At 37.6% G+C, this 13627-nt stretch overlaps 1 protein-coding gene across 5 annotated transcripts in view; it reads left to right on the plus strand.

Annotated features, from left to right (window-relative positions):
• CDK18 (cyclin dependent kinase 18) overlaps positions 1–13627 on the plus strand; it is a 1544265-nt gene that overhangs the window by 1074657 nt on the left and 455981 nt on the right. For all 5 annotated transcript variants that reach the window (XM_044076818.1, XM_044076817.1, XM_044076819.1 and 2 more), the window contains 2 exons: positions 3354–3479; positions 5344–5400. In XM_044076818.1, coding sequence (XP_043932753.1) covers positions 3354–3479; positions 5344–5400 — 183 coding nt within the window. The remainder of the gene's footprint in view (positions 1–3353; positions 3480–5343; positions 5401–13627) is intronic.

Below are 13627 nucleotides of genomic sequence, written 5' to 3' on the forward strand. Positions count from 1 at the left end.
TATGAGGAAACTACAATGGTACCTAAAGAATGTATGGTCTCAACACTGTCAAAGTTTGGAAACAGTTATACCACTAATTCCTTGCCTTCAACAGGAGTTTCAATGGTGGGCTCAAGCTTGTCACCTCAACAAGGGACAGCCTTTTACTCGACCCACAGCCAGGCAAACACTGACAACAGATGCATCGGATTACGCTTGGGGAGCAGACATGGCAGGCAACTGTATTCAGGGAAAGCGGCCCGCAGAACAAAGGCCATCTTCACATCAAAAAGAGATGCTAGCTGTACAAAATGCCCTTATAGCTTTCAAGGACCTGCTGCATCCAGGACAACTACTACTGAAGACAGACAACACCACAGTTATGTGGTACATAAACAAGCAAGGGGGCACTCACTCCTACCCCCTCTGCAGACAGGCCATAACCTTGTGGAACACAGCTCTAAACTATCAAGTTCATCTGCAAGCACAATTCCTGCCAGGAGAGAAAAACACACTGGCAGATGACTTAAGCAGAAACATCATGGATCCCCATGAATGGGAATTGAATCCACAAATATTCAGAATGATAACACAGAAATGGTGGAGCTCGGACATAGATCTGTTTGCATCCCCAATGAACTGCCAGCTACAGAAATTCTGCACAAGGAGTTACCATCCACAAGCATGGAAAGTGGATGCCCTCTCATTCAGCTGGAAAAACCTACAAGTATACATTTTCCCACCACTACCTCTCCTTCCAAAGGTACTCATAAAAGCCAGGCAAGAAGAGCCAAAGATGATCCTGATTGCACCAGACTGGCCACGCCAGCACTGGTACCCAATCTTAAAGAACTTAGCACAAGGACCACCCTGGATTTTGCCTCAAATCCCACATCCGCTGACTCAGCACAACAATCAGATACTACACAGCCAGCTAAAGACCTTAAACCTAGCTGCATCGAAGATTCCTTAGTCAAGCAGGCAATGCCGCTATCCAAAGTTGTTATGGATGTCGTTCTGGAGGCCAGAAGGCTTAGTACCAGGAAAGCCTATTCAGATAAATGGAAGAGATTCTGTGCCTGGAACCAAGCTCACAGTCTTGACCCTCATGTCCCAAACGTTCCTCAGATACTACAATATCTAACTGAGATGCTGGACAGAGGCCTCTCTTTCTCATCCATCAAGATCCACGCCTCTGCCATCCTCTGCTCATTACAACACAGATTCACCAATTTTCTCTAATCCTTTGCTAAGACAGTACCTCAGAGGGGCTAAAAACATGAGACCACCCCGTAGAGCACCTTCTCCAACTTGGGACCTCAACTTTGTTTTGGAAAAATTAACTTTACATCCTTTTGAGCCAGCTAACACAGCAGAATTAAAATATATCTCTTGGAAAACTGCTCTGCTCCTGGCAATAACATCAGCACAAAGAGTTTCAGAATTACAGGTACTAATGGCAGTGGAACCTTTCCTCATTTTCCACCAGGACAGGTTGTCTTTAAGAACTTAACCCTACGTTTATGTCAAAGGTGGCATCCAGTGTGGCTCTAAACCAAATTATTCATTTGCCAACTTTTTATCCAAAACCACAGAATAAAGGGGAGAAACTACTGCATTCCTTGGACATTCACAGGCAGTTGCACTTCTACTTGGACAAAACCAAAGCTTTCAGGAAATCTGAGCAATTATTGGTAGCATATGCTGTAGGAGTACAGGGAAAAGCCATTTCAAAACAGACTATTTCAAAATGGATAGGACATTGTATACGTTTCTGCTATACACACCATGGGAAGCCTGTACCTAACAGCATTAGATCTCACTCCACTAGGGCAACAGCCACTTCAACTGCCTACCTCAGAGGTGTACCTACCAAGGATATTTTGGAAGCAGCAACTTGGAGTTCTGTGCATACCTTCACCAAGCATTACCATCTGCCTCTATACTCTAAATCCAGAGCTGGCTTTGCTACTGCAGTGCTGCAGGGCCTTATAGCCACCCCTAATGCCTTAAAGAACCAGCCACCCTACCTCAGCTTTGGGATTCTACCCAAGTGTAATGACTGCAGCAGTGTAACACGATGAACATGGTACAGTTTTGTACCTACCATAAATGTAGATGTTCGAGTGTAAACACTGCTGCAGTCCAGGTTACCCTCCCTCCTTCCCCTCTTACTTGCTGGTACGTACCTATGTCTTCTACCCTTTACTACCTATGGGGAGTATTAGCTGGTAGCTGAAAGTTGTTGTTTGCTTTTCTTATGTATGTTTTATTAGCAATTTGAATTGCCTATCTATTTGGGGGCACCTGACATCTTGGGCAAGAAAAACTGAAGAAAATGGTGTCGGCTGCATCTTATATACCCTTGTCACACTGACATCAGGGAGGAGGCGACAGCAATCGACACCAGACCAAGACTTTAGAACTCAGGCCGACTGGGGAACTGCCTGACGGCAGGATAACCCAAGTGTAACGACTGCAGCAGTGTATACACTCGAACATCTACATTTATGGTAAGTACAAAACTGTGCTTTTTCTTTGGTGCACTGCGATCTCAGAGTTGATATATTAAATTAGCAGGGGGTGTGGAGGATGCAGGAGGCCGCTCCTCTCTGCTTAACCACACAGAATTAGATAGGTGTTTGTTTTTATTCGTTGATGTGTTTTACAGAGGTGCAGGGTTGGAAGGTTAGCTTCCGTTTTTGATTTTCGATATTTTGAGTTACGGTAGATTCAGCATAATGCACTTCTGCAATTCTGGTCTCGACATTTTGCAATTAGGGATTTTGTTAATTTAAAATTTGAAAGCAGATCCATATGTTTTTATACACACACACATGTATGTATATATGTATATATATATATATATATATATATATATATATATATATATATATATATATATAAAATATATCAAAACTGAAATTGGTATCCAGGCAAAGGTCAAGCCAATGCGCAAGAAAAAGGTGTAAGATTTCCAAAACATATTTGACACACCATGGCTAAAATAATAAAATAACAAGTTTAATACAAATAATAAAATGTAATTTTACTGGTCTGAAGAAGCTGTGTTTTGTACCATGAAAGCGCTCACCATATACATTTTATCATTTTTATTAAAGTTGTCATTTTATTATTTCAGCCGCAGTGCGTCAAGTGCATTTTGGAATTCACACACACACACACACACACACACATATATACATACACACACAACCACAGAGAATTAATTTATTGCAGTACATAGTACAAATATTGAATTATTAAAAATAAATGGTTACAGGAAGAGAGAGAGATTCACAATGTTTCGTGATTTATTTTTGATCGAAATGCTACACACAACATCGTAATCTTCTTGCCTTCTTTTCTTTCAGGACATAAGTAAACGTCTTTCTCTTCCTATGGACATTCGTCTTCCACCTGAGTTTTTGCAAAAGTTACAGATGGACAGTCCTGACCTACCAAAGCCAGTAAGCAGAATGTCACGTAGGGCCTCACTGGTGAGTAAAGTAGCTTTTCAGTGGTTGTTCGTCTACAGAAATACTGCATTTGTCATTAACAGTCAACTTTATAGACTGTCTGACTACTTACAAGGCAAAAATCTAATCTGTCGCTGTAGTTAATGTGTAGTAACTGTTTCTCTGTCTTCTCTCTTTCCTGTTATCTCCAAAATCCCTTCTTATGTAATCAACTTGATGACTCAGAGGGAGGCTGTCTGTGCTGATGGTGACCCATCTTTGAGGAAAGATATAGGTGTCTAGTATGTATCGTCTCGATTTTCTGTAATTCGAGTATATGGGTCTTCGATATTATGACGAAGACCCATATATAAATATAAATATATATATATATATATATATATATATATATATATATATATACAGAGAGAGACAGATTTCTGTGATATATTGATTTTTTTTTAATTATCATAATAAAATAAGCTTTTTTTATCATAGTATCTTGGATATACATTATATTCTTGTTTGTATTTGGGATACCATTTTGGGAAGGCCCTGGACCTTATCAAGCATTTTTGGTCAGCTTGCCACCTGTAAAGAAGACTTTAGCATAGTAGGCATGCCTTCCATGCTTTAATTTCATTGTTTTACAAATCTAAGGGTTAATATTTCTCTACATTTTATATTTTTAGATTTCTAGGTTAAATAGCCTAGCTGTGAAAATTGTTTCTTGGGATTTGTTTATTTTTTATGACACTCTCCCTTCCAAATGTAAACACTTCATCTTGTCTCAAATTATGTGCAGTGCTAAAATCACATGTAAAAGGTAAAGTAAAATGTATGTTACCCATCAGTTCATATCATCTGTAAGTACACCTGCCCTTAACTCTGCTGTCACTCTGTCTCTGTACTCTGATCTAACCTTTCGATATGCACAAACACCCACAACTGGCTGGCTTTCTGTAATCCTAAGATATATTGACTCTTTCTATACATTGTAAATTATGCTCAGTTGGTGTTTACTTGCCCTGTAATTTCATTATATTTCTGTCTTCTAGTCATGGTGACTTACTGTATGCTGTCCTCACTCAGAGACTAAAATTGGTCATAAATAATCAGTGCTGTAGGTCCAGCACCACAGGCAGAGGGCCACTGCACCCCTGGAAGGGCATTATTTCCCCAGCAGTGCATATCCTGGAGGGTGCTGTTGTGCTTAGACAATGTTCCATCTGTTAAACTGTTTCATTTTTGCTTTTTTATTAGTGCATACTTTGTTTATATTTTTAATGTGAAATAATTCCTCCGCTGATGAAAAATAGTCCCACCTCAATTTTTCAAAGTTGCTGTAGCTTATGTTATTGTTGAAGTAAGTATTTTACATCCAAAATATGTTCGTTATTTAATGTCAAGACACACACACGCATACACTGAAAGTCACATGCAGAGAGAGACAGACTAACACTCGTATACACAGAAACACAGACAGAGGGGCATACATGGAAACACAAAAACACACTTGCCCTGTAATGGCAGCCATGTTCTAGATGGAGTACACTTCAGCTGTCATTATGATCAAATGAATGAAGAAAAAAAATCACATAGCACAAAACATTGCCTCCTACTCCCCAACTGACCATGGTTTTGCAGAACATCCCCAATTTCGCCTAATTTATTGTCTAGTAAATGACTATGAATTACAGGTAGTCAATAAAGCTGGACATTATAGTTTCATACTTATGAAAATGGTGTTGGGCCTCACAACACCGCTGGGAGGGCATTATTTACCAAATAACACCCATCCCATCAAGCATTATTGCATGTTTATTTTAAATTTTGATCATCTGAAGATTGAACAGTGTGAAATATACATTTATTTGTTATTAACAGACTTTTTTTTTCTTTTCAGTCTGACATTGGATTTGGGAAGCTAGAAACCTATGTGAAATTAGACAAGCTTGGTGAAGTAAGTTATGAAATTTCCTCACGTCATAGCATGTATGTCATTATATAATTAATCACTGTATAATGGCAGGGAGTTAGTAAGAACATTATCTGCTTTTTTCCTTTGTATGTTGGTATTATACAAGTTTAATGTATTAATTAAAATTATTAACATTATCCTTTTTTTCTTCAGGTTTTCTTTCCTGAATGCATAGTATGCTGTGCAATTTTAGTGTTTTTTTAAACCAGTTATACATTTTATTGAAATTCAACAACATGGTCTTACAACACAGGTATTTTTGAAACTGCAGTACAGTCAGATTTCCATAATTTTAATACTGCTATAGGTGCTGGATTGTAAAAACCACATAGCTTTGACAACTCTTCAAAATGCTGCACAGTATCAGTCTCCACTCCATGGATTCTGTTCTAGACAATCTATAGTCAGGTAAACCCACCTGTCTCTTCTTACTTGCAGATGTATTACCTCTAGAGTAGTTGCTTACCTAATACAGCACCAATTAAGAGTACAACCTTATTGACTAAGTAATGTTTGATTTTTGAGCTCTGGAATGGTGCACAGAATGTTTTTGGTTTAAGTTCCTCCTCATGTTTATGCATTTTTTCACAACAAAATTTGTTTTATTGGAATGAGGCACAAGAAATGTTTGTAGCATTTGCAGTGCTAGCACACATCTGTAATTTGAACATTTATAACAACATCGATAGGTTGGGTGGAAAAAAGGTTTCATTCCACTATGACTCCCATGATCCAACTTGTCACGTGATACATTAGACTGCAGAAAGCTATCTGCAAGTGAAAATACATGAAACAAATGCTGAACAAAATATACAGATCCTCCATAAAGGCATAGATAATGAAATGCATTGCCAGGTACAGCCAGGATAACCTGGAGGAGGAAGTCATTGTGAAGATATTATGAGCCACTCTGTCCTGAGGCGTTTGATAACTTTATCTTGTTAACAGTGATGCAGTGTACCCTCAGTTCTAATTTTGACTCTTTAAGACTTGAAACGTCAGGACTTTTCCCAGTGGTGGTGGGGTAACACCACAATGAAAATAAGAGAAATGACAAGCTCTTTTATCTATCATCTTACCTACAGACTGAGAAAATTATTCCTAATACGTATTTTCTTTGGTGAAAGAGCCTGGAAAGTCACAAAACAGGATTTTTCTTGTCCATAAATTGTTTTCCTAAACAATTCACCCTGAGAAAAGAACCATAGCATATGGATTAAATCATTTGATTTCCTTTCTGCTTTTTCTGCAAACACTCTTAGCATCTGCTCTAATCCTGTTTACAAATGTGGGGAAAGTAGTGAACATACCACCAGATTTTAAAGCAATGTACTTAAAAACTTTGCTGAGGGGAGTGGTTGGTCATAGCTTCTGACCTACAGTCAGATCATTTTTTTCTATTACAGGGGTTAATGGAATTCCCAGTACTTATTTATTTTTTTCAGTTTTGGAGGTAAAAGTACTAAAGAAAAATTGATCATACATCTTACTCACCTTAGACTGTGGGCCTACCATAAAAGCATTCATTTTCCCAGTGTGAAAGCTTGCAAGATCCAGGGGGGTGTCATCTTGCCTTTGAGGATTATTTCTAGATCTGGTACAGTAATAGGGTGGAGCCAGAGCATCAAATCTACCCCTGTAGCAGTTGTCACTCAACAGAAGGGGCTACCAAAAATACTGTTTCACACATCTGAGGCTGTAACAAGGCTCTAACTTCCAGTGTAACAGAAAAGCATAGATTGAATAATGTACATTGATCTCTGCCTGCTCCCAGGCTTAAGCAGTCAGCATCCCAGATTCAAGCCAAGATGTCAGGTGAATAAATAGGACATTACCTTGGGGATTGATTCTCCAAATACTTATTTTTTTTATATACCATGATATGAATGGATCCCATTTATTTTACTGTAAGAGATTCAGTCATTCACTTCACATCATAAGTTCATAGATTAATTGTAAGCTATTGATCCAGAGGACCATTAGCAGCCTAGCCACAATGTCCCAAATTATTGGTGCCAATTAATTAATTTGTACATAGCTTCAACCCCTTTTAGTGAGGGCTTGAGTGGCTAGGGTGTATTTATGATTGTTCATCTATTAATCCATGTTATGCTTAAAGAGGGTCAGGGAACTACGTTGAGCAGTTTTAAATTTTTTTCTCCATTTTCTAGTATTTGCATCCTCAGCCTTATGACAAAATGAAGTTATATCTTCACATTTCAAAGAAATGTTCATATCCCTAGGACCAAAGGGGGTTACTAAAAAGTCTAAATGGCAAACTGTTCAGCAGAACCTAATATTTACAGTGACAGCACTGATTAAATTATTGGTCTTTAACTGGATACTCTAAACCACAATAATCAAATTAAATAAAATTTTTGTAAAATGTTTATAAAACCTGAATAACCACTTAAGCTGCACACATGCTATTGACAGCATTTTATTCATCGTTTGTGAGCCTTCACATGAAGCAGTTCTGTTTTTATTATTTGTCTGCCGAGATATTTACATAAATATAAAAATTAAGACATTATAAATATGGTTTATGAACTATATTTAATAATAGCTCTTTAGATGCAGTAGACAAAGGTCAGCTATCAATGCAGATGTATTGTCCATCATGTACGCTTTGACTAAATATTTCAGTTACTTGTATGTAGCATGGTTTTGCTATTACTAATGCAGTTATAAGCAGCAGTATTACATTTTGAAGCATTATGACGCTGATCCTGGAAGCATCACTAGGGTTTTAACAAGTTATTCCTTCACACCCATGCAAGGTAAAGCTTAGAACAGATCTCCACTCTTGGCCAATATTCCCCATTTGATTTCTGCCCAGACCAATCTCCAATTTTCTTCGGTCAATCTAGTGGAAGGTTTCACAAAATCAGTAACCGCATAATTGAAACAGTAGACTAAAAGGCACAGCAGCTGTGTCCTCCTAAAAACTTAAGCCAGCCTAAGTTGCTTGAAGCTGTTAAAGTTACAGAATATTGACTTATAAACTTACAAACTTTTGCCTTGAATCACTAAGAACTTTCAGTGGTTAAGCCCTTCAATGGCATGCATACATACCTACATAGCAAGCAGACAAACATGGTACTGATCTGCATTTTGCAACACAGACTTTTCTAACAACAGAGAAGGAAGCAATAACCAGCCATCAAGATTCCATAGAATTTGGTCTTTTACTATGCCTATAATAAACTGGCATGTTTATCTATGATTTGTATGCAGGTGAAATCTTATTTGATACTTTGAGGAGCCAAGATGTAAACTCCACCGGAGGATGTAATTTTCCATAGGGCTGGACAACAGAGGGAGTTCACACAAGTCCTGATCCTTTTTAAATTGTTATTGCTTAAGACTGTATAATCAATAGTTACCTGCAAAACACATTCAACAAGACTGACAGGGGATTTCAAGATCTAGAATGTTATTTGTGTTGACTAATTTAACAAGGACAAACCCCTACAGCCACAAGATGCACCATGGCATTGTATTATATATGCCAGTTCAGAGGCTAAGAGGAGAGGTATAAAAGAATGGAGGAGAAAGGGGCGTTGCTGTCATTTGCCAAAACTGAGAGAGAATGTTTTATGAATAACTACCACTGACTGTCACCATGGCAGATAGCTCTGAACAGAAGGATCGATCCTACTCCTTAAACTGAGCACAAAACCCACTCCATCCAAACTTATTCAGAAAAATGTCTAGTTCATGTAGTTGGAAAGTATCATTATGATCAGCAATGACTGTATCCCATAGTACCTTTGTATTATTTACCCATAATACCTTTGTATTATTTACCCATAGTACCTTTGTATTATTTATACCACACAAATGTAGTTTGAAGAGTCACAGTAACATGTGAAGCCTGCTTGTTTTCTAAGAAGGTGGCCTCTTACCTGTTATACATGATACGTTAAAGTTTTTGCTAGGATTGTGGCTCCAAGAGTGAGTTAAATAAGATGCCGTGACCCTGCATGCTGACGTTTTTCCCCAGGAATGAAGATGGAGGAAATCCTATGGCAGACAGAAGCTAGGAAGGCCAGATTTCACAGTCATGCTGTTATATAAATAAGCAGGAGTATAAGGGAGATTTTCCCATAAAGCACTTTATACACAACTTTACTAAACCCTTCAGGGAATGGGCAGGGGGCTTTCTCTGATCTTTAGGGATTGGATTGCTTCTTTCCCTTCCTCCAACATGAGTCAGATTAATGGGGTGGCCGACCACTATTCCTCCTCTTCATCCAATCATTTTGTACAAGACTCCCTAAATATAATGGCTAATGCCTTCTGTTTGAGCTGCATCAGAAGAGGCTGACTAAAGCTGTTCAGAACAGTCTGTACACTCTTGTTACAACTTTCATATGGAACATTTTGACCCCTCTGTCCACTCAGGCCACTGAATGACATACTTCTACCTAGATGAGCAGACAGAAAGAAGCTGGTTAACTTGGATAAGCATTGGAAAACCAATTTATATCTGAAAGTCAGAAATCTGAGGTTGCTACCCATCAACAGATAATGCTTGGTAAGCACACATGATATTTCTACATGAGTGGACTCATGTTCTGGAGAAGCAGCTGATCCACATCATACTGATATGGTCCACTATACTCTTCAATTTTGGCATGTGTTTATTTGTATGTGCAATACAGTAAGTTGATGCTCTGCAATGGTGAACTCTTTAATAGCTATCTACTTAAAATTGTAACATTCAGACCCTGATTTAATATGAGAGATAGTCAAGGTTAGTTTGTCCTGCATTCTGTTTGAAAAGTCTTCACCGTTTGACACTGTTGGAAGGAGTCCTTGTCCTATCCCCAAAGTACTGTAACAGCTGATAGGACCATAGCACAGTCTGCATGATCTGTAAGGGATATGGGATATATTTTTGTGCTGATAATCTAAGAAAGCAGCATCTTGGAGAGTATGCAAAGAAATAAGTTCATGACTTACAAAGTACATCATGCTGTCCATTCTGCAAACTTCTTGGCATTTTGCTTTAGTTTGATTTGTATTTAAAATAATATTTTTTTTTTATCATTGGATAAGTCAGGCTCATCACTGTAGAGTTTTATGGAAAGGAACGTGTGCTCTGATGCACAAAATAAATGTGCGATATATGAAGGAAAAATGCAGAAGATGGACTTGTGTACATGTAATATAAATAGACACCAGCGTTGTGTGGAAGGGAGTGGACAAGACTAAATTATTTTAACTAGCTTTCTCTGAAGAAGCCAACGTGGTAATTAGATGATAGCAATACATTTGCTGCAGATTAATTTATCCTGATTGCTGGAAAATTCTAGACAAGCCAGAGCTAATCTAAACAATAGTGTCTAGGTTTATGATTTACTGTGGAGTTGCCTGGTAAGAGAAGTTCAATTTGAATTTGTATTCTATGTTTTACCACTGTTTTTCACTGTTTATAGGAAGGAAGGGATAGCTAGTAGGCAAGAAGATTTACTTTGATTTATATTTTGTTGTTTTACCTTTAATTGTCACTGTTGGCTGTTAGAAAGGGATAGGTTTTAGACAATTAAGCTTTAGCCATCCCAAGGGGCCTAGTCAGCTGTAAATTCATACAGACTGTAGAGTGGACAATCCAGAGCTTAACTAAACAATCCTGTGTTGATTTGGGATTTATTGATTTTTGCTGTTAAAAGAGTTGCTACTGTGAACAATAGTAAAGGAATTCAGCTTTTGTCTGACTTTCACAATGTGTACAGTCAGAGCCACAATTTAACTTTACTGTACTTACTTTAGTATTTAGTTATATATTTTTGTGTGATTTTTTTTTCACAGGAATTGATTTAAGTTCTCTCTAAAGTCTGTGGTAACTGATTTTGATTATATTTTTATTATTTTGTATTAATTTGAAGCTAAATATGGATTCCTTAAATGAGTAAGCCATTAATGAGTTGCTGAAGCACAAATACCTTGTACAGTATAATAAAGTCTATGTATATTAAAAGGGAACACCTGATAATACTGGTGATGTGTTCCTCATGTCAAAAGCTTGGATGATTTGCTTCCCGTTATTTGTAGTAAATCTAGAATAACTGATTATTACACTTGTTTGGACAACTGTTGTTACATATATATTAATAACTGGGCTGGTGAGATAAATAGTGTTACCCAAAGGGCAAATAGAACACATTTAGGAAAGGATGTGCCTGTTGTCTGTAAAGATCACTCAACCCCTATGAAACAAGACCATGCCCCTGACAACTTTGGAATTCTGGGTACAAGTAGTCAGCAATCTGATGAGTCAGGGAGTTTAGAAGGAAATAAAAATGAAAGAAAGGAGCAAGTTCACAACAAATAAGGAAGAAAAAGAAATTTGTAAAAGTGTGTAAAGTTACGAAAATACATAGTAAGAATGTTACTGTTTTGCTATGTAACACATAGATTACAACGAATGACATTTTTCTAGCAGAAAACCTTCAGTCTACAGAAAAGGGAGCATGTTTACAAAAGAAAAAGTAGAAAAAAGAAGGCATTGGGAGGTGAAAAGGAAGAAATCAAAATTGAATGTGGAAGGACTAAAGAATATTACTGTAAGAAAAAAAGAGAAGATAGATCTCGACACCATGGCTCAAGCTGTGGATGTACAAAGTCAACCGGATAAGAACTGTATGCTAGCGAATGTAATATGCAATGAAAACAGTGGGATTAATAAGACTAATGGTGATGAAGATCATTCCTCTGTAACAACTGATAGAGCTGATATTACATTAGAAGATGAAGATTCTTCGGAGCTGGTTAGAAAAGATATTCTTGTGATTGGAGATTCAATTATTAGAGAAACTGTTACTTACATTTGCAGAGAAGATAATGAACATTGAATCATGTTATGCTTGCTAGGAGCAAAAACAGATGATGTGAGACAAGCCTTAGAATGCTTTAATGTAAGGAACTATGGATCTGTTTTTATTCATGTCTGTACAAATGATCTCCTCTACAAAGCCTCTCTGACTGTTAGTAGAGAACTTACAGCCCTCTTAGATAGTGTAGCTTGTAGTGGTATTAGGACGTATTCTTCACAAATCACATATAGAAAGGAGAGTCAGGTCAATGTGAGTGAAAAGATTTTTTTGGTACATGCCTGCATAAAAAAAGAAAATGTAAAAATATGTGGAGCATCCAAGCATAATTCTGAGTACATGTGTTCAGACAGAATGGCGTGCATTTGTTAAGATCAGAGAAGAAAACTAAACTGTTTGTCTATATTCTGTTTAATCTCGTCAGCAGTTTTAACCAACAGGCCTAAATCACAACCCCTACTGCTGAATAATGTAATATCAATGTTCCCTTTAGAAAAGTTACCAAAGTCAGTGGTCACTTTAGACAGTCAGATCACCCGACCTCTGGGAATATTTCTCTTCATGCAAGTGGGATGAGCACTAAGGTAATGTAAATAATTGTTAGAGAAACAAGTTTTTTTTTGTAGATCCCACTAGAAAAACTTTGATTAGAAGCATCCTAACTACCACATCCACATATGGAACACTTTCTCCTACTTGGCCCAAGATAAAGCTTAAAAAGCTAGGACTGTTATTCATGTCTAACAAATGCATCTATCTGATCTAAAGATGTATCAGTAATAAAAGCAGGTTGTCCATCAATCTCTTGTACATCTTAACATGTCATTAAAAATATGGAATAGTTTTTAGAAGTTGGGTCTCCCACTACCCCATGACAAGGTTAGCAAAAGAGAGTGCAACAGTGGTACCTATAGCAACCTCCTTTAACTGTTGATAATATCTACCATTCAACAGAAAAAAGTTATTTTCTAACATCACCATCATCATCATAGACCAGTAAGACTAATGGGTGTCTTGTTGCTTAAGTCAGTGGTGGGGTCATCCTTATGAAGGGACATCACCAGCGCAGTCCGCCATTGATCAGGAATGTAACATATGGCAAGAGTTAGGTTAAACAACTTGAGCAGTGGCATCACCAAGGGCTTGCTTAATACTGTCTATAATGCATTCCAGAATGTTATCTGGACCTATTGAAGTAGTAGTTATGGTTTTGGAAAGCACTTTGAGGATATGGTCCTTGGAGATTGTGTGTGTGTGTGTGTGTAGGGGGATAAGTGACTTTAAGATATTTTGGAGTTGGCATGAAAGTTTCAGAGAAGAAATTTGCAGCAAACTTCTTAACAAATATGTTGGTGATGTCTTCAGGATTT

Source organism: Protopterus annectens, chromosome 7.part0, assembly GCF_019279795.1.
Source record: "Protopterus annectens isolate FY-2018-M chromosome 7.part0, PAN1.0, whole genome shotgun sequence".
Lineage (NCBI taxonomy): Eukaryota > Metazoa > Chordata > Ceratodontiformes > Protopteridae > Protopterus > Protopterus annectens.